The sequence below is a fragment of the Sciurus vulgaris genome (genome assembly GCF_902686455.1).
Source record: "Sciurus vulgaris genome assembly, chromosome: 5".
Lineage (NCBI taxonomy): Eukaryota > Metazoa > Chordata > Mammalia > Rodentia > Sciuridae > Sciurus > Sciurus vulgaris.
In genome coordinates this window covers 74,523,298-74,538,039 of record NC_136465.1, presented here as the reverse complement: position 1 = coordinate 74,538,039, position 14,742 = coordinate 74,523,298, and the positions used below count along the sequence as shown (strand labels likewise).

The following is a 14,742-nucleotide window of genomic DNA, read 5'->3' as shown; positions in this document are numbered from 1 at the left end:
GCACTAATTTGCACCCCCACCAGCAAAGTATGAGTGTACCTTTTTGCCCACATCCTTGCCAACATCTACTGTTGCCTGTATTCTTCATAATTGACATTCTAATTGGGGTGAGATGAAATCTTAGGGTAGTTTTGATTTGCATTTCTCTTATTACTAGAAATGTTGAACATTTTTTCATATGTTTGTTGATTTCTTGTAGATCCTTTTCTGTGAAGTATTTACTCATTTCCTTAGCCCATTTTTTGATTGGTTTATTTGGTTTTTTGGTATTAAGTTTCTTGAGTTCTTTATATATCCTGGAGATTAGTGCTCTATCTGAGGTGCATGTAGTAAAGATTTTTTTCCCAATCTGTAGGCTCTCTCTTCACATTATTGATTGTTTCCTTTGCTGACAAGAAATTTTTTAGTTTGAATCCATCCCATTTATTAATTCTTGATTCTGCTTCTTGCACTTTAGGAGTCTCATTAAGGAAGCCAGTACCTAAGCTGACATGGTGAAGATTTGGGCCACTTTTTCTTCTATTAGGTGCAGGGTCTCTGCCATAGTCTTTGATCCACTCTGAATTGAGTTTTGTGCAGAGAGAAAGAGGTTTAATTTCATTGTGGTACATATAGATTTCCAGTTTTCCTAGTTTCCTAGTTTCCTAGTTTGTTAAAGAGGTTATCATTTCTCCAATGAATGTTTTCGGAGTCATTGTCTAGTATGAGATACCTGTATTTATGAAGGTTTGTCTCTGTGTCTTCTATTTTATACCATTGGTCCACATGTCTGTTTTGGTTCCAATACCATGACATTTTTGTTACTATTGCTCTGTAGTACAGTTTAAGTTCTGGTATTGTGATGCCTCCTGCTTCACTTTTCTTGCTAAGGATTACTTTGGCTATTCTGGGTCTTTTATTTTTCCAAATGAATTTCATGATTGCTTTTTCTAGTTCTATGAAGAATGGCATTGGGATTTTAATAGGAATTGCATTAAATCTGTATAGACTTTTGGTAGTATGACCATTTTGATAATATTAATACTGCCTATCCAGGAACATTGGAGGTCTTTCCATCTTCTTAAGCTCTTATTTACTTTCCTTACTGTTCTGTAGTTTTCTTTGAAGAGGTCTTTCACCTCTTTTGTTAGATTGATTCCCAAGTATTGTATTTTTTGAGGCTATTGTGAATGGGATAGTTTTCCTAATTTCTCTTGCAGTGGATTCATTACTGATGTATAGAAACACATTTGATTTATGGGTATTGGTTTTATATCCTGCTGCTTTGCTGAATTCTTTTATTAGTTCTAGAAGTTTTCTGTTGGGGTTTTTTGGATGCTCTAATTATAGAATCATGTCATCAGCAAATAGTGATAGTTTGAGTTCTTCTTTTCCTATTCGTATTCCTTTAACTTCTTTCATCTCTCTAACTGCTCTGGCTAGAGTTTCAAGGACTATGTTGAACAGAAGTAGTTAAAGAGGGGATCCCGGTCTTATTCCATTTTTGAAGGAATGTTTTCAATTTTTTGCAATTTAAATGATATTGGCCTTGGTCTTACCATAGATTGCTTTTATAATGTTGAGGTATGTTCCTCCTATTCCTATTTTTTCATGTGTTTTGAACATGAAGAAGTGCTATATTTTGTCAAATGCTTTTTCTGCATCTATTGAGATGATGATATGATTCTTGTCTTTAAGTGTATTGATTTGATGAATTATGTTTATTTATTTCTGTTTGTTGAACCAACCTTGCATTCCTGGGATGAACCCTACTTGATTGTGGTGAACTATCTTTTTAACATGTTTCAGGGGGTTTTTTGTTTTGTTTTATTTTGTTTTGTTTTATTGTTTGTTCTCTTTAGTTATACCTGATAGCAGAATGCATTTTGATTCATTGCACACAAATGGAGTACAGTTTTTCATTTCTCTGGTTGTACACCAAGTAGAGTCACACCACTCATGTAAATCACACATGTACATAGGGTCATGATGTTTGTCTCATTCCACCATCTCTCCTTCACCCTACCTCTTCCCCTACCCTCATTTCCCTCTACACAATCCAAAGTTCCTCCATGCTTCCTTACCCCTTGCCACACCCACCATTATGTATCAGCATCCACATACCAGAGAAATCATTCAGCCTTTGGATTTGGGGATTGGTTTATCTCACTTAGCATGATATTCTCTAACTCCATCCATTTACCTGCAAGTGGCATGGTTTTCTTCTTCTTTATGACTAATACTCCATTGTGTATATATACCACAGTTTCTTTATCCATTCATCTATTGAAGGGTATGTAGTTTGGTTCCACAATCTAGCTATTGTGAATTGAGCTGCTACAAACATTGATGTGTCTGCATCACCGTAGCATGCTGATTTTAAGTCCTTGGGTAAAGGCTGAAGAGTGGGATAGCTGGGTCAAATGGTGGTTCCATTCCAAATTTTCTAAGGAATCTCCATACTGCTTTCCAGAGTGACTGCATCAATTTGCAATGCCACGAACAATGTATGAGTGTACCTTTTTCCCCATATACTTGCCAACACCTATTGTTGCTTGTAGCCATTCTAACTGGAGTGAGATGAAATCTTAGGGTAATTTTGATTTGCATTTCCCTAATTTCTAGAGATGTTGAACATTTTTCTTTCTTTTCTTTTTTTTTTTTTTTTTTTTTTTTTTTTTTTTTTTTGATGGAAATACAAATAACCCAAAAGTACAAATAACCCAATGAACAAATGGGCTAAAAAACTGAGAAAACACTTCACAGAAGTTAAACAATCAATCAACAAATATATGAAAAAATGTTGAACATCTCTAGTAATTAGAGAAATGCAAATCAAAACTACCCTTACATTTAATGTTTTTGTATGCGATTTGCCTGAATTTTATTGGGAATTTTTGCATCTATGTTTATCAGGGATATTGGTCTGAAGTTTTCTTTCTTTGATATGTCTTTGTCTGGTTTTTGTGTCAGGGTGATACTAACCTCATAGAATGAGTTTGGAAGGGTTCCCTTCTTTTATATTTCATGGAATAATTTGAGGAGTATTGGTGTTAATTCTTCTTTGAAGGTCTTGTAGAATTCAGCTGAGAATCTGTCTTGTTCTGGGCTTTTCTTCGTTGGTAGGCTTTGATGGTGTCTTCTATTTCATTGCTTGAAATTGATCTGTTTAAATTGTGTATGTCATCCTGATTCAGTTTGGGTAGATCATATGTCTCTACAAATTGGTCAAAATCTTCAAGATTTTCTATTTTATTGGAGTATAAATTTTCAAAAGTTTCTAATTATCTTCTGTATTTCAGTCATGTCCGTTGTGATATTTCCTTTTTCATCATGAATTTTAGTGATTTGAGTTTTCTCTTTCTCTTCGTTAATGTGGCTGAGGGTTTATCAATTTGATTTATTTTTTCAAACATCAAATGTTGTTCTTAATGAAGTCAACTTATTAATATTTTATATACACTGAATATAACTTTTCCACTCTAAGTTGATAAAAATTTTCCCCCTGGGTCTCTTATACATGTTTAAATACTTTTCTTTTACATATAATTATACAGACTTTTTGGAGTTGAAATTGAAAAGGTGCATATGATGTAAAGAAAAGTTTCACATTGTTTGGACAGCAAGTTGTCTCTCAGCATTATTACTGAAATGGCTTTATCCCATCCCAGGGTCACCTTTGAAGTAAACAGGGTGCAGATTTTGTTACTCATTCTATACTCTGTTCTGTTCTATTGTTTGTGTATCCTTAAAGCAATACTTACCTCCTTCGTTATTACAGCTTTATAGCATGTCTGAGTGAGTTTCCTTTAAAGATTACTTTAACTCCTTTAATTGTGTAGTTTTTCTTGCCTAGTGCATTAGTCATACTCGGTTGTATGCATTTCATATAAATTTTAGAAACCACTTTATATATTCAATGCCACTAAAAACATGATAGTATTTAGGTTGACACTGGATTTGGACTACACACGAATATGAAGATAATCGACTTACAAGGTATATGTCTAATTTCTCTCAGAGATTATACATAGCATTTTTGATATGCTATCAAAAATAGTGTTTTTGTGTTTGATGCTATTAATGTTTCTTTTGGTGAAATATCCTAGGAATGACTTCAATTTGTTTCACCTTTATTTTTTGTATGTGTGTAGGTGAGTTGGTTTTCCTTTTTTCTTTCTTTCATTTTATTTATTTATTTATGTTAATCCAATAATTCTGGAAAAGTTTTAAGGACAATGTAAAATTCCCAGGTATTGGTAAACCAGATTTCCAAATGCCACTATTTTACTATATTCCCTCCTTCTGCCTCATTTATGCCTAAATATATCAAATCTTTCTGAATGACTAGTTACAAGTAGGTGGATAATATGTCCCATTACTCCCAAAATATTTTCAAAAATTTGCTGTCAGCAAATTCCATAAATCAGCTTTGATATAATATGATTATATAGTGTATTAATCATGTTCAGATTTTTACTAATTTTTCTACATATGATATTCACAGTAAAAAAAATATATGGTGATGTGCTACATTCAATTCTATGTTTATTTATCTTTCTTACTATGAAATTCTTTTAATTTTCCTTTGTATTCCATGATAATGATATTTTTGAAGGATACACACCAATAATTTTACAAAAAGTTCTCATTTTGAGCTATGGCTATAAGCAAAATAAGTAAGTAATAAGAGAATTTGTAAACTGATGTTTGAGTCTGTTCTACATAAATGAAATTTGACTTTGACTCTTTTCCAGAAAAGAAATTTAAACTATGTATGTTAGAAAAGTTAATCACAAAACACACATCTTTCTTAACTTCTTGCTATCATGTGTAACTAAAAAGAACCAAAAAATGTTTTAAAATAGTGACCTTAAGTACCTAAAACTTGTAGAGTATTAGAATGTTAGGTTCTCTCACCGTGTCTCTTAGTTCCCTGTTATATTTCCTATCCTTCCGTCTTTCTGTGCTTCACTCTGTAATTTCCCGTGTTCTTCCATTTACTATTTCTCTTTTGCATTAATCTACAGTGTTGTCACATTTATCCTCTGGTTTCCTATTTTTAGGTACTGACTTTTTTTATTATTTCTTTTTAGTTAACACATGACTCTCAAATATTTGTTGAATTTTTGTTATCATTTTTCTGCCAAGATGTACATCATGCCATTTAATACAATGTTTATCAAAATTGTTTAAATTACCAATAAGGAAACACCAATACTAATTATATGAAAATATTTCCTTTTTTTTTCTCCTTTTTTACTTTTTGTTTTCTGTCTAACCTCTTCTTTATGTGGTATTTTTGATGGATAGACACTGTATAGAAAAATCATACAAAAACCTTCAGAAAGGGCTTTATTTTGCTTCTTCCATGCAGTTTGCTTAGGTTAAATCACCTTAAATAAAAGCAATTAAAGTGGTTAGAAATTGGGTACCATCCCTGAAAAAAAACTCCACTTTTATTTCACAAAATATGATACAAGTTTTCTGGAAGTTTAACAGAATTCCTCCTCTTTGGTCCAAACTCTACTATGCTTGTGGATTACCAAGGAAATCAGTCAAACATGCTGAGATTTTCAGAGTCTCAACTACTACTTCTGAATGACAAATGCCTCAAGGGTAAAATAGCTGATTTTAGATTTTAGTTTTCTCTGAACTTGACTCCAAAATTCTTGCCACCCTGGGAACTGTGCAATGCTTTCAAACAGCACTGATATATTCCCACTTTCCTAAAGTCATTCCTAGAAGTGAGCATAAAACAAAAAGTCTAACCCAATGCAAAGCAGAAATTTCCATTAGAAGATCAGTTCTGAAGATATGAAGTTATTGTTCCTTAGAGTTTTCATCTCAGATGCCATCAGTAGATTATTGTCTAATTTAATTCAGTTTCCCTTTCTCTAACCCCTTCTGTAGGAAACCAGACCCAGCTGCTGCCCCAGTGCAACGACTCCTGGTCTGACCCAGCAGGACCTGCAGCCTCAGAGGGACACACTGCCAACTGCTCAGGTGAGCAAGGCCCCAGCACAAGACCCTTCTCCTTCCCTGTGTAAACGCCCACTGACATGACCCTGTCTCTCCCCAGACAGCAGAGAGCTCCGCCTGGTGGATGGTGGTGGTCGCTGTGCAGGGAGAGTGGAGATCCTGCAGCAGGGCTCCTGGGGCTCCATCTGTGATGACAGCTGAGACCTGAGTGACGCCCACGTGGTGTGCAGACAGCTGGGCTGTGGAGTGGCCCTGGAGGCCACCTTCTCTGCTCACTTTGGAGAGGGGTCAGGGCCCATCTGGCTGGATGAGCTGAACTGCACAGGAGAGGAGGCCCACGTGTGGCAGTGCCCTTCCCAGGGCTGGGGACAGCACAACTGCAGGCACAAGGAGGACGCGGGGGTCATCTGCTCAGGTATTTGGTGCACGCAGTGCACAGGCTGGGAGGGCAAAGGAGGGCATGTAGGATGGCATCTGAGCCAGGCAGTTGCTGACAGGCAGAGGGGGAGGAAACTTTTCCCACAGTGCCTGTCCTTCCAGCAGAGAAGAAGATAAGGTGCTTCCATTTCCTGCTGCAGCAGCTGAGCTTCTGCTCCTTCCTCCTCAGCCCTCTCTTCTGACACAATCATTCTCTACAGTGTCCATTTAAAGCAGTTCCCACCCTTCTGTTACCTGTAGGTGTTACGCCCTGAGCCACTGAATTAGTTTTCTATTTCTGCTCTAACAAATTACCATAGATTGAGTGACTCAACACAACACAAATTTATCATCTTACAGTGTGTAGGTTAGAAGTCTGACCTAGGTCTGTCTGGGTGTCAGCAGGTTGCATTCAGCCAAAGTTCTGGGAAGACTCATTTCCTTCCTTTTGGCAGGTTCTAGAAGTTGCCTGCATTCCTTGGCTCATGGCTCCTTCCTTCTTTGAACCAACAGTATCACAACCCTCTGACCTTAATTCCATGTTCACATCTCCCTCTGATGAGAGCCAGAAAGGATTTTCTGCTTTTGCAGATACAGGTCTAAGGATATGATTAGATTGGACTCACCCACTAATCAGGGATAGTCGATGAAAGAATTCTTTTCTTAATCATGTCTGAAAAGCCCTTTTGCAATGAGGTAAAATATTCACAGGCTCCCAAGATCAGGGAATGGACATATTTGTAGCTCCACTTTTCTGCCACCCCTCTGTTCACCCTTCTTTTCTAGGGTCTGTTAGATAGTTAGCCAGATAATAAATACTTTACTTCCTTCAGAGCCCCCAGGTTAGTGTTACTACCTGTTTATTTGCTAATATTACTTTGTGTGGAAACAGAGAGGTACAAGTTAGTAAAACAGGTTACAGGGACAAAACTTCCAGTCTTCCACCTTGTGGGCACTTCCTCAGCAGAGTCAGCAATGAGCACTCACTACTTAGGAATAAAGAAAAAGCAACAGTAAGAGTTGAATACTCACTGTGCCCTGTTTTCTTCCTCTTGCTTTTAGAGTTCCTGGCCCTCAGGTTGGTGAGCGAGGACCAGGAGTGTGCTGGGTGGCTGGAGGTGTTCTACAACCAGACCTGGGGCAGTGTCTGCCGCAACCCCATGGAAGCCATAACCTTGTCCTTGATCTGTAGACACCTTGGCTGTGGGGACACTGGGAGTCTGGATTTCTTGGTTTCTTCCCGGGAAGGTTCTAGACGCCGTTGGGTAGATGGAATCCGCTGTCGGAAAACTGATACCTCTCTCTGGCAGTGTCCTTCTGACCCCTGGAAACACCAGTCTTGCTCTGCAAAGGAGGAAGCTTATATCACATGTACAGGTGACCTTCTGTCTGTTTCTAGGTGTTTGTCCTATGCCTGTAGATGGTTGTTAAGAAAGTTTCATATATTCAAGCATAATGGATGAGTAGAAATAAGTCTGAAAAATGAATACTGGATAGAGATTACTTGATCCACCTCTTGCAATCCTGTTTTAAAGGAAGATGTAAGGAAACCTGCGGTGATAGCAATTTATGTGAAAAGTGCCAGAGACTGAACTGAGCATGTGGGAGTATGACGTTATACTCTGATAACTTTCTAAGCAATTAACTAATGCAGTTTGAGGTTATGTTAAATAACATTTATTTCCTTAGTGAGAGGGTGAATAATTGGACTTCAGATATACATTGAGAAAAAGAGAAATCATATTTAGGTTGAAACCTAAAGAGGTCCATGAAGGAAGAAAGTAGACCATTTGATTAGTGTAAATACTGAGATGGGAGGAGCATGGTGACCTGGATAAAATCCCATCATGAGCAGAGCAGAAGCGTGTGGGAGAGAGATGTACGACTACCTAGATGAATGAGAAGACCTCAAGGCCTCTCCAAGGCATGGCCCCAATAATGCTCCTGCTGAAAAGCTATGTGTTCATCTTCTCTGCACAGCGTGGGGAATTGCTGTGAGATGAGGGGACTGAACTACCCTTATTTCTTCTTGAATTCATCACCTCACAGTCCCAGTGGTGTTGGTTGATACTACCTCCTCTGAACCTTTATATTATAAACTAATATGCCCACTTCATGCCTCTCCCAGAAAACATTCTATGGGGCATACTGGAAATTGGAGCCTATCATCTTCTAATTTCTTAAGACCTATAATGTTCCTTCCAGTTTCATGTTCTGACAAAAACCTGGTTGTCCTCTGAAAACAATGATGTCCTTATCATTTGAATGTTCTGCATTTCCCTTTCAACTTTTTTCTGGCCAAATTTTAGAATGTATCTCCTGCCTCTTATCATTTTTAGCAATTTCTTTTATTTTTCTCCATGTCCAGCTACTTGAAGCTTGCCCCATGAGGTGGCATCAGCCACCACTTCTGTTGGTGTCACTCTCTTCTGTTGCTCCCCCTCATCCAGGAAAGTTGCAGGACCAGGCTTACCAGATTCCTCTGTCTCCTGTTCCTGGTGCTGCCAGCATCTTTGAACACAACTGAGACAACATCCTGGCCTCTCCATTCCTGACTTTTTCCCTTTGAAGCACTCTCTCATGCTCCATCTCCATGTATGGCCACATCATTGACCATCACTAACTGTCCAGCTTGAGATCTTGATTGCATTATTCCTTCTCTGACTGTTGCCTCTTCTCCTTATGGCACATATTCTTGATGCTTCTTTTCCAGATATTTCATCCTCATGCAGATTCCAAATGTTTTCCCTTATCAGTTTCTCAGTGTTTCACTCTCATGATTGCACAGGTTCCTCTTATCTTGATTAAACAACATGATGCCCCATTATAATCATCTCCCTTCAAGTACACTCAACTCCCTGGTCTCTTCTGTCAGTCAAAGATAAGAATAATATCACCACTCCATTAATCCCATCATGGGGGATTAATGCACTTGTTGAATTAAGACTCTCATAACCCAACCATTTCTCCTCTAAAACTTCTTGCACAGTTTCATCAGCAGCTTTTGGGGGACGCCTCACTTCCAAACCATAACATCTACCAAGGCTTGAGCAGGGCTAGGTCATAGCTACAGTAAGGTACAACCTCACTCAGTGGCTGGAGGTGTAGCTCAGTGGCAATGCACAGCCAACACGTTGGAAGTTCTTGGCTTAATCACCGTCATAACTCAGAAAGAAGAAAATAAATAAGAACAGTAACTACTACATGAACATGAACATAAATCAGCTATAAAAATACAGTTATCATCAACTAAACTCAAAGTAACAATAGATAAGGGGAAGAATAAATATAGAATGAACAAGAAAGTAAATTAATAAAAGGAAAATTAATTTGTAAAGGAAAACTGCAAAAGGAAAAGACAAAAGGAAGAAGGAAAGGGAATAAAAATGAGAATAAAACTATTTTATAGAATGAAAAGATGAGAAAGAAGAGACAAAATCTGTTTAAAGAATTTTAAAATGCATTAACTACATAGTAGTAATGAAAATATAATAATGTAGATATTAAAAAGAAAAACTGTGTCAATTTCCTCCCAGACAAAATACTTACACGTAGACACCTTTTTCTGGTCTTGGAGTTAGGAGGCTAAAAACAAAACCAATTGTAATTCCTTTAAGTTCCCATTAAAATGAGCCAGGAATTGGTGTGATAAGCTGGCTGCTCCATGCTCCTCATATCCTACCATGGAGGTTAGTGACTGATGATGGGACCGGCCATCTTCATGATGCAGGGGCTCTGTTCGCATACTTGGGGACACAGCAAAAGTCAAAGTCACCACAGTGATTTGTGGACCCAGCTGGATGCTCCAGAGGCCTCATGCCCATGGGGCTATGCCAGTGTCCTAGCCATGGTGAATCCCTGGAATGCCTGTGAAAAGTGGTGTAAGCAATCAAACCACTGAGCTCCACCCTGGAGATGGGGCCAATCACCAGATGTGGTCTCTGGGCTCTCAGACCTGGCCTCCATGTGCAACCACATGAGACTGGAATCACTCCTGTCCACATAGAAAAGGACCACGCATCCATGGGTTCTCTAATCCCTTCTCTGCCACTTTCTCAGTATGTTTGTGGCAGTCACTCTTCCTATCTAAGACTGCACAGTGCTCACTTCTTCTACCAGTCACTGTGCAGGAGTGACCAGGGACCCTGAATTATGATCCATCCATATTTTATAATTACAGAGAAGTTTAAGCCCTACAATAGGCTCCTTTTCAAGATGGCCCCCAGTTATAGCATCTGAGCGCTTCCTGAGCAATGTGATGACTTCCTTCTCTAAAACTCTTGTGTGGGAGGAGTCCCTCTCAGAACAATTCCCCAAACTTGATCTAAAGCTTATAAGAACGACAGGTGGGACTGCTGGTCTGCTGACACCATCGGGTTGTCTGCACTCTCCAGCTTACCTTATGCTTGCAGGTTGCCCCCCTCACCAGGCAGCTGGAGTTGAACTTGTAAATTAGTTTGTACTTTTCTCTGAGATGCCTTAGTGCTTCCCCATATCATTAAGATTTCTCATCATTTCTTTATTGGTTCCCAGTTTCTTCCTCTTTCTCTTCCCAGAATACAGTTTCCCCTTTGTTTCCTGACTCTTTTCACTCACAGTGGCAAAAAAGGGTACTTCTATTCTGCTATTTGTCTCCTCATCAAGAACTCCTGGCAGGATGTTCAAGCATAGATTAGATATATTTGGAGGAACAAGTAACATTCTATGATTCCTAGTGGAAATTGGGCAATGTTAATATCTGACATCATCTATTTGGGGAGGTTGCCCAATCTACCTAAAGTGAACATAAATTTGAAATTAAATATCCATATTTGAACTGTGAAGCCCAGAATTATTAGTGAAATATATTGAGTTAACTATGGTTTGTCTTATGATTCATTCATTTTTCAGTCTCAATGCTTATATCATTACACTTTTTTCCTGGATTCATGGCTGACACCTGAGACTTCTGATAATCTCATCCTCATTTCCTACTCCATCCCCTGTGCTCTGATCCTTCCAAAGTTCAGGCCTTTGGTACTCAAGTGTTTGTGCTTTATCAGAAACCAATTCAGATACTGGCCCTTTCCAGTAGCTCTTAGAAATCATTAAGAAAAAGAAACTTTCAAATCCTGGCATCTCTCAAATTGTTTTTGTCACATCATATGCAGAACTCTACCAATAACAAGCTTAACTCTGATAGGGCCTACATAATAACTTCTATCTGAGACTACTCACTAGATTAGTGTGTAAATTCCATTTCTTATTTTTTTACAATTAATTCTCCAACACATTATGGTAGGAACTGAGGTTTAGCTGCTGCCCTAGTATAATGAATGAATCCATGTCTTACCCAGCAAACCCTGCATTCTGAAAGTAGATGCTGCCAACTGCTTGGTTGGAGGAGGGAATACCACAGGACAAGAAAACCCTTCTCACTTTCTTTGTAAATACAACCATTGACATGATTCTTCTCAGAGACCCCAACACTGCGCCTGGTGGACAGGGGCAGTCGCTGTGCAGGCAGAGTGGAGATCCTTCACCAGCGTTCCTGGGGCACTGTCTGTGATGACAGCTGAACCTGAGTGAGGCCCATGTGGTCTGCAGACAGCTGGGCTGTGGAGTGGCCTTCGATGCCATGTCCCAGGCACACTTTGGGGAGGGATCAGGGCCCATTTGGCTGGAGAATCCGAAGTGCACAGGAGAGGAGTCCCATCTGTGGAATTGACCCTCAGAGGGCTGGATTCAAAACGACTGTTCACACAGTGAGGATGCAGGAGTCATCTGCTCAGGTATGGCCAGTGAATTCCCCACTGTAGTGGAAAATGAAAAATTCTAAGGAAATGAGTGTCTTACCCTTGGGGCAATAGGAGATGAATGGTCCAGAGAGGACTGAGAGATTCTTTCATAGACCCCGAGTGTTTGAAATAGCTGTGAATGATGGGCTTCATTTTCTTTCCCTCTAGCAAACATCAAATATTGTCCTTTCCTTTTTGAACTCTCTTTCTTGACAAGATAGGTTTTTTGGAGGATCGTTCCACTTAAAATCAATCTTCATAATTTTGTTTCTCTAATTTACAGATTTTAGGATTACATATAAATTACCAGACACACACTGTTTGCAGCACTTTTCAAAAGACAGACAAGAATGAGGCTCTACTTTCCTCAGTTGAATTGAGTGTTTGTATATGTATAGCCAGAGATATTTTTGCACTGGTTAATAGACGTATGGGAACAGGGATGGGGTTAAACACATCACAGGGGAATTTATGGATTCCTGCAAATTTGTGATTTTCCCTTCCAGATTCAGACATCAGAATTCTTGGCAATTCTGAGTCACAGGTTCTCCTTCTACCATTACTACAGTGGATTCTCTCTACATTTCTTTTTCAAGTAACTTCTGTATAAACTCATATCAGGAGGTGAATTTAACACTGTGCTGCCAGATCAATGTGGGAAGCAATAAAATATTAATGCATATTTATTATTTCAAGTGCTTATGTAGTTTAGGACACAGCATGAAGAAAGTTGCATCCTTCTTAGGAAATGGAAAGGTAATTAAGTACAGACCTTAGACTTGAAACTCAATACTAGGCTGGTGCCCAACAGAGCCCAACAATCCTTGTCTCCATGCTAGTAACCTCAGACTGTGACCATGGATCTGTGTTTAGTTGGGGAGCAATGAGACTGTCTCCACCACCACTCCTCCAACCTGCCTTGACAGAGGAAAATCAAGACTCCACTTGCTAAGGAGCAGGACACAAGAGCAGAAACATGATTTTATCTTAGAACACAATGCCAGGACCACCATGACTATCCTCAGCACTTTAGGAATTAGAGGCCTCAAATGTAGGAAAGAGCTCATAGAGAAAGCAAGACCTGTGTGCTGGTGGGACAGACTCAACAAGAACCTGCGGTTGGTTCCAGGAGTCTTGGACCTTGAGTCCACCTCAACAGTAGGCAGTTCATAGCATTGAGGGACTTGATCCCTTCCCAGTTCTGTGTTGTCCTAGCAGACTGTGGCCTCAGGTTGTGCAATAGATTGCAGCACTGGTGGCCACAGGACCACCCACTTCATTCTTCCCCAAAGCCCCAGGCGGGACACTATGGGAAGAGTAGAGAGTTAAGTCTCTGCTTGGAAGTGAAAAGTTAGTTGGGCACACAGATTTGACCTGGACCCTTGGGCTCTTTATTATAACATAGCTCTCAAAGGTGAAAGATAAAGAGTGTCAAGAGAATAGAAACAAACAACACATAAGGGGTTGTTACGGTTTGGATGTGAGGTGGTCCCCAAAAGCTCAAACCTGAGACAATGCAATAAGGTTCAGAGGAGAAATGATTGGGTTGTGAGAGTCTTAACTCAATCAGTGATTTAATCCCCTGATAGGGATTAACTGAGTGGTAACTGAAGTGGTAGGGGTGGTAGGGTGCAGCTGGAGGAGATGGGAACTGGGGTATATATTTGTATCTGGCGAGTAGAGTCTCTCTCTGCTTCCTGATCTCATATGAGCTGCTTCCCTCTGCCACACACTCCACCATGATGTTCAACCTCACCTCAAGCCCCAAGGAATGCAGTCTGCCTTCTATGGACTAAGATGTCTGAAACTGTGACCCTCAAATAAACTTTTCCTCCTTTAAAATTGTTCTGATTAGATCCTTTAAACACAGCAATGAAAAAACTGACTAAAACAGGTGTCCTAATTCACGTGACAGTAAACTTCTCAATAGTAAACATACAGACCAGAAGTGAGTGTCATGAGACTTTCATAGAACTGAAAGAAAAATCTCTGCCAATCAAAAATACAGAACACAGCAAAGCTATCCTTTACAAACAACAGAAATACAAAGACATTATCAGATTGGCCCCCTGCAAAATTACCATGTAATACAGCAATCCACTGCTAAGCATTTATGCAAAGGAAATGAAATCAGGATGTTGAAGAGATATCTGTACTCCCATGTTTATGGTGGCAATACTGATAGTAGTTAAGAAATGGAAATAATCTAGGTGTCCACCAACTAATAAATGGATAAATAAAATGAAGTACATTTATACAATGAAATACTCTTTGAGCCCCCAAAAAAGAAATAAAATCCTTTCATTTACTGCACCATGCATGGACCTGAAGACCATTAGCTTAAGTGAAATAAATCAGACAAAGAAAGATAAGTGCTTTATAATCTTACTATATGGCAAATCCAAAAGAGTTGATCTCACAAAAGTTTAGAAGTTTAGAATAGAATTGTGATTACCTTAGGCTGGAAAGTGTAGAGGTTACAAATGGAAGAAATCAGCGATCCAAGATGGTGGACTAGAGGGTGACTGCATCTCCTGGCGCTCCAGAACCCAGGATTCAAGAAGGGGAGGCATTGAGAGACTCGGAC

General features: G+C 39.2%; 1 protein-coding gene across 1 annotated transcript in view; it reads left to right on the top strand.

Moving 5' to 3' along the window:
- Window positions 1–14,742, top strand: part of LOC306661051 (antigen WC1.1-like) — a gene marked incomplete at its 3' end in the record, with an annotated part of 301,199 nt that overhangs the window by 252,931 nt on the left and 33,526 nt on the right. The window contains 7 exon segments of the mRNA XM_079139880.1: window positions 5,893–5,985; window positions 6,062–6,159; window positions 6,163–6,376; window positions 7,441–7,755; window positions 11,836–11,931; window positions 11,934–12,082; window positions 12,086–12,149. Coding sequence (XP_078996006.1) covers window positions 5,893–5,985; window positions 6,062–6,159; window positions 6,163–6,376; window positions 7,441–7,755; window positions 11,836–11,931; window positions 11,934–12,082; window positions 12,086–12,149 — 1,029 coding nt within the window.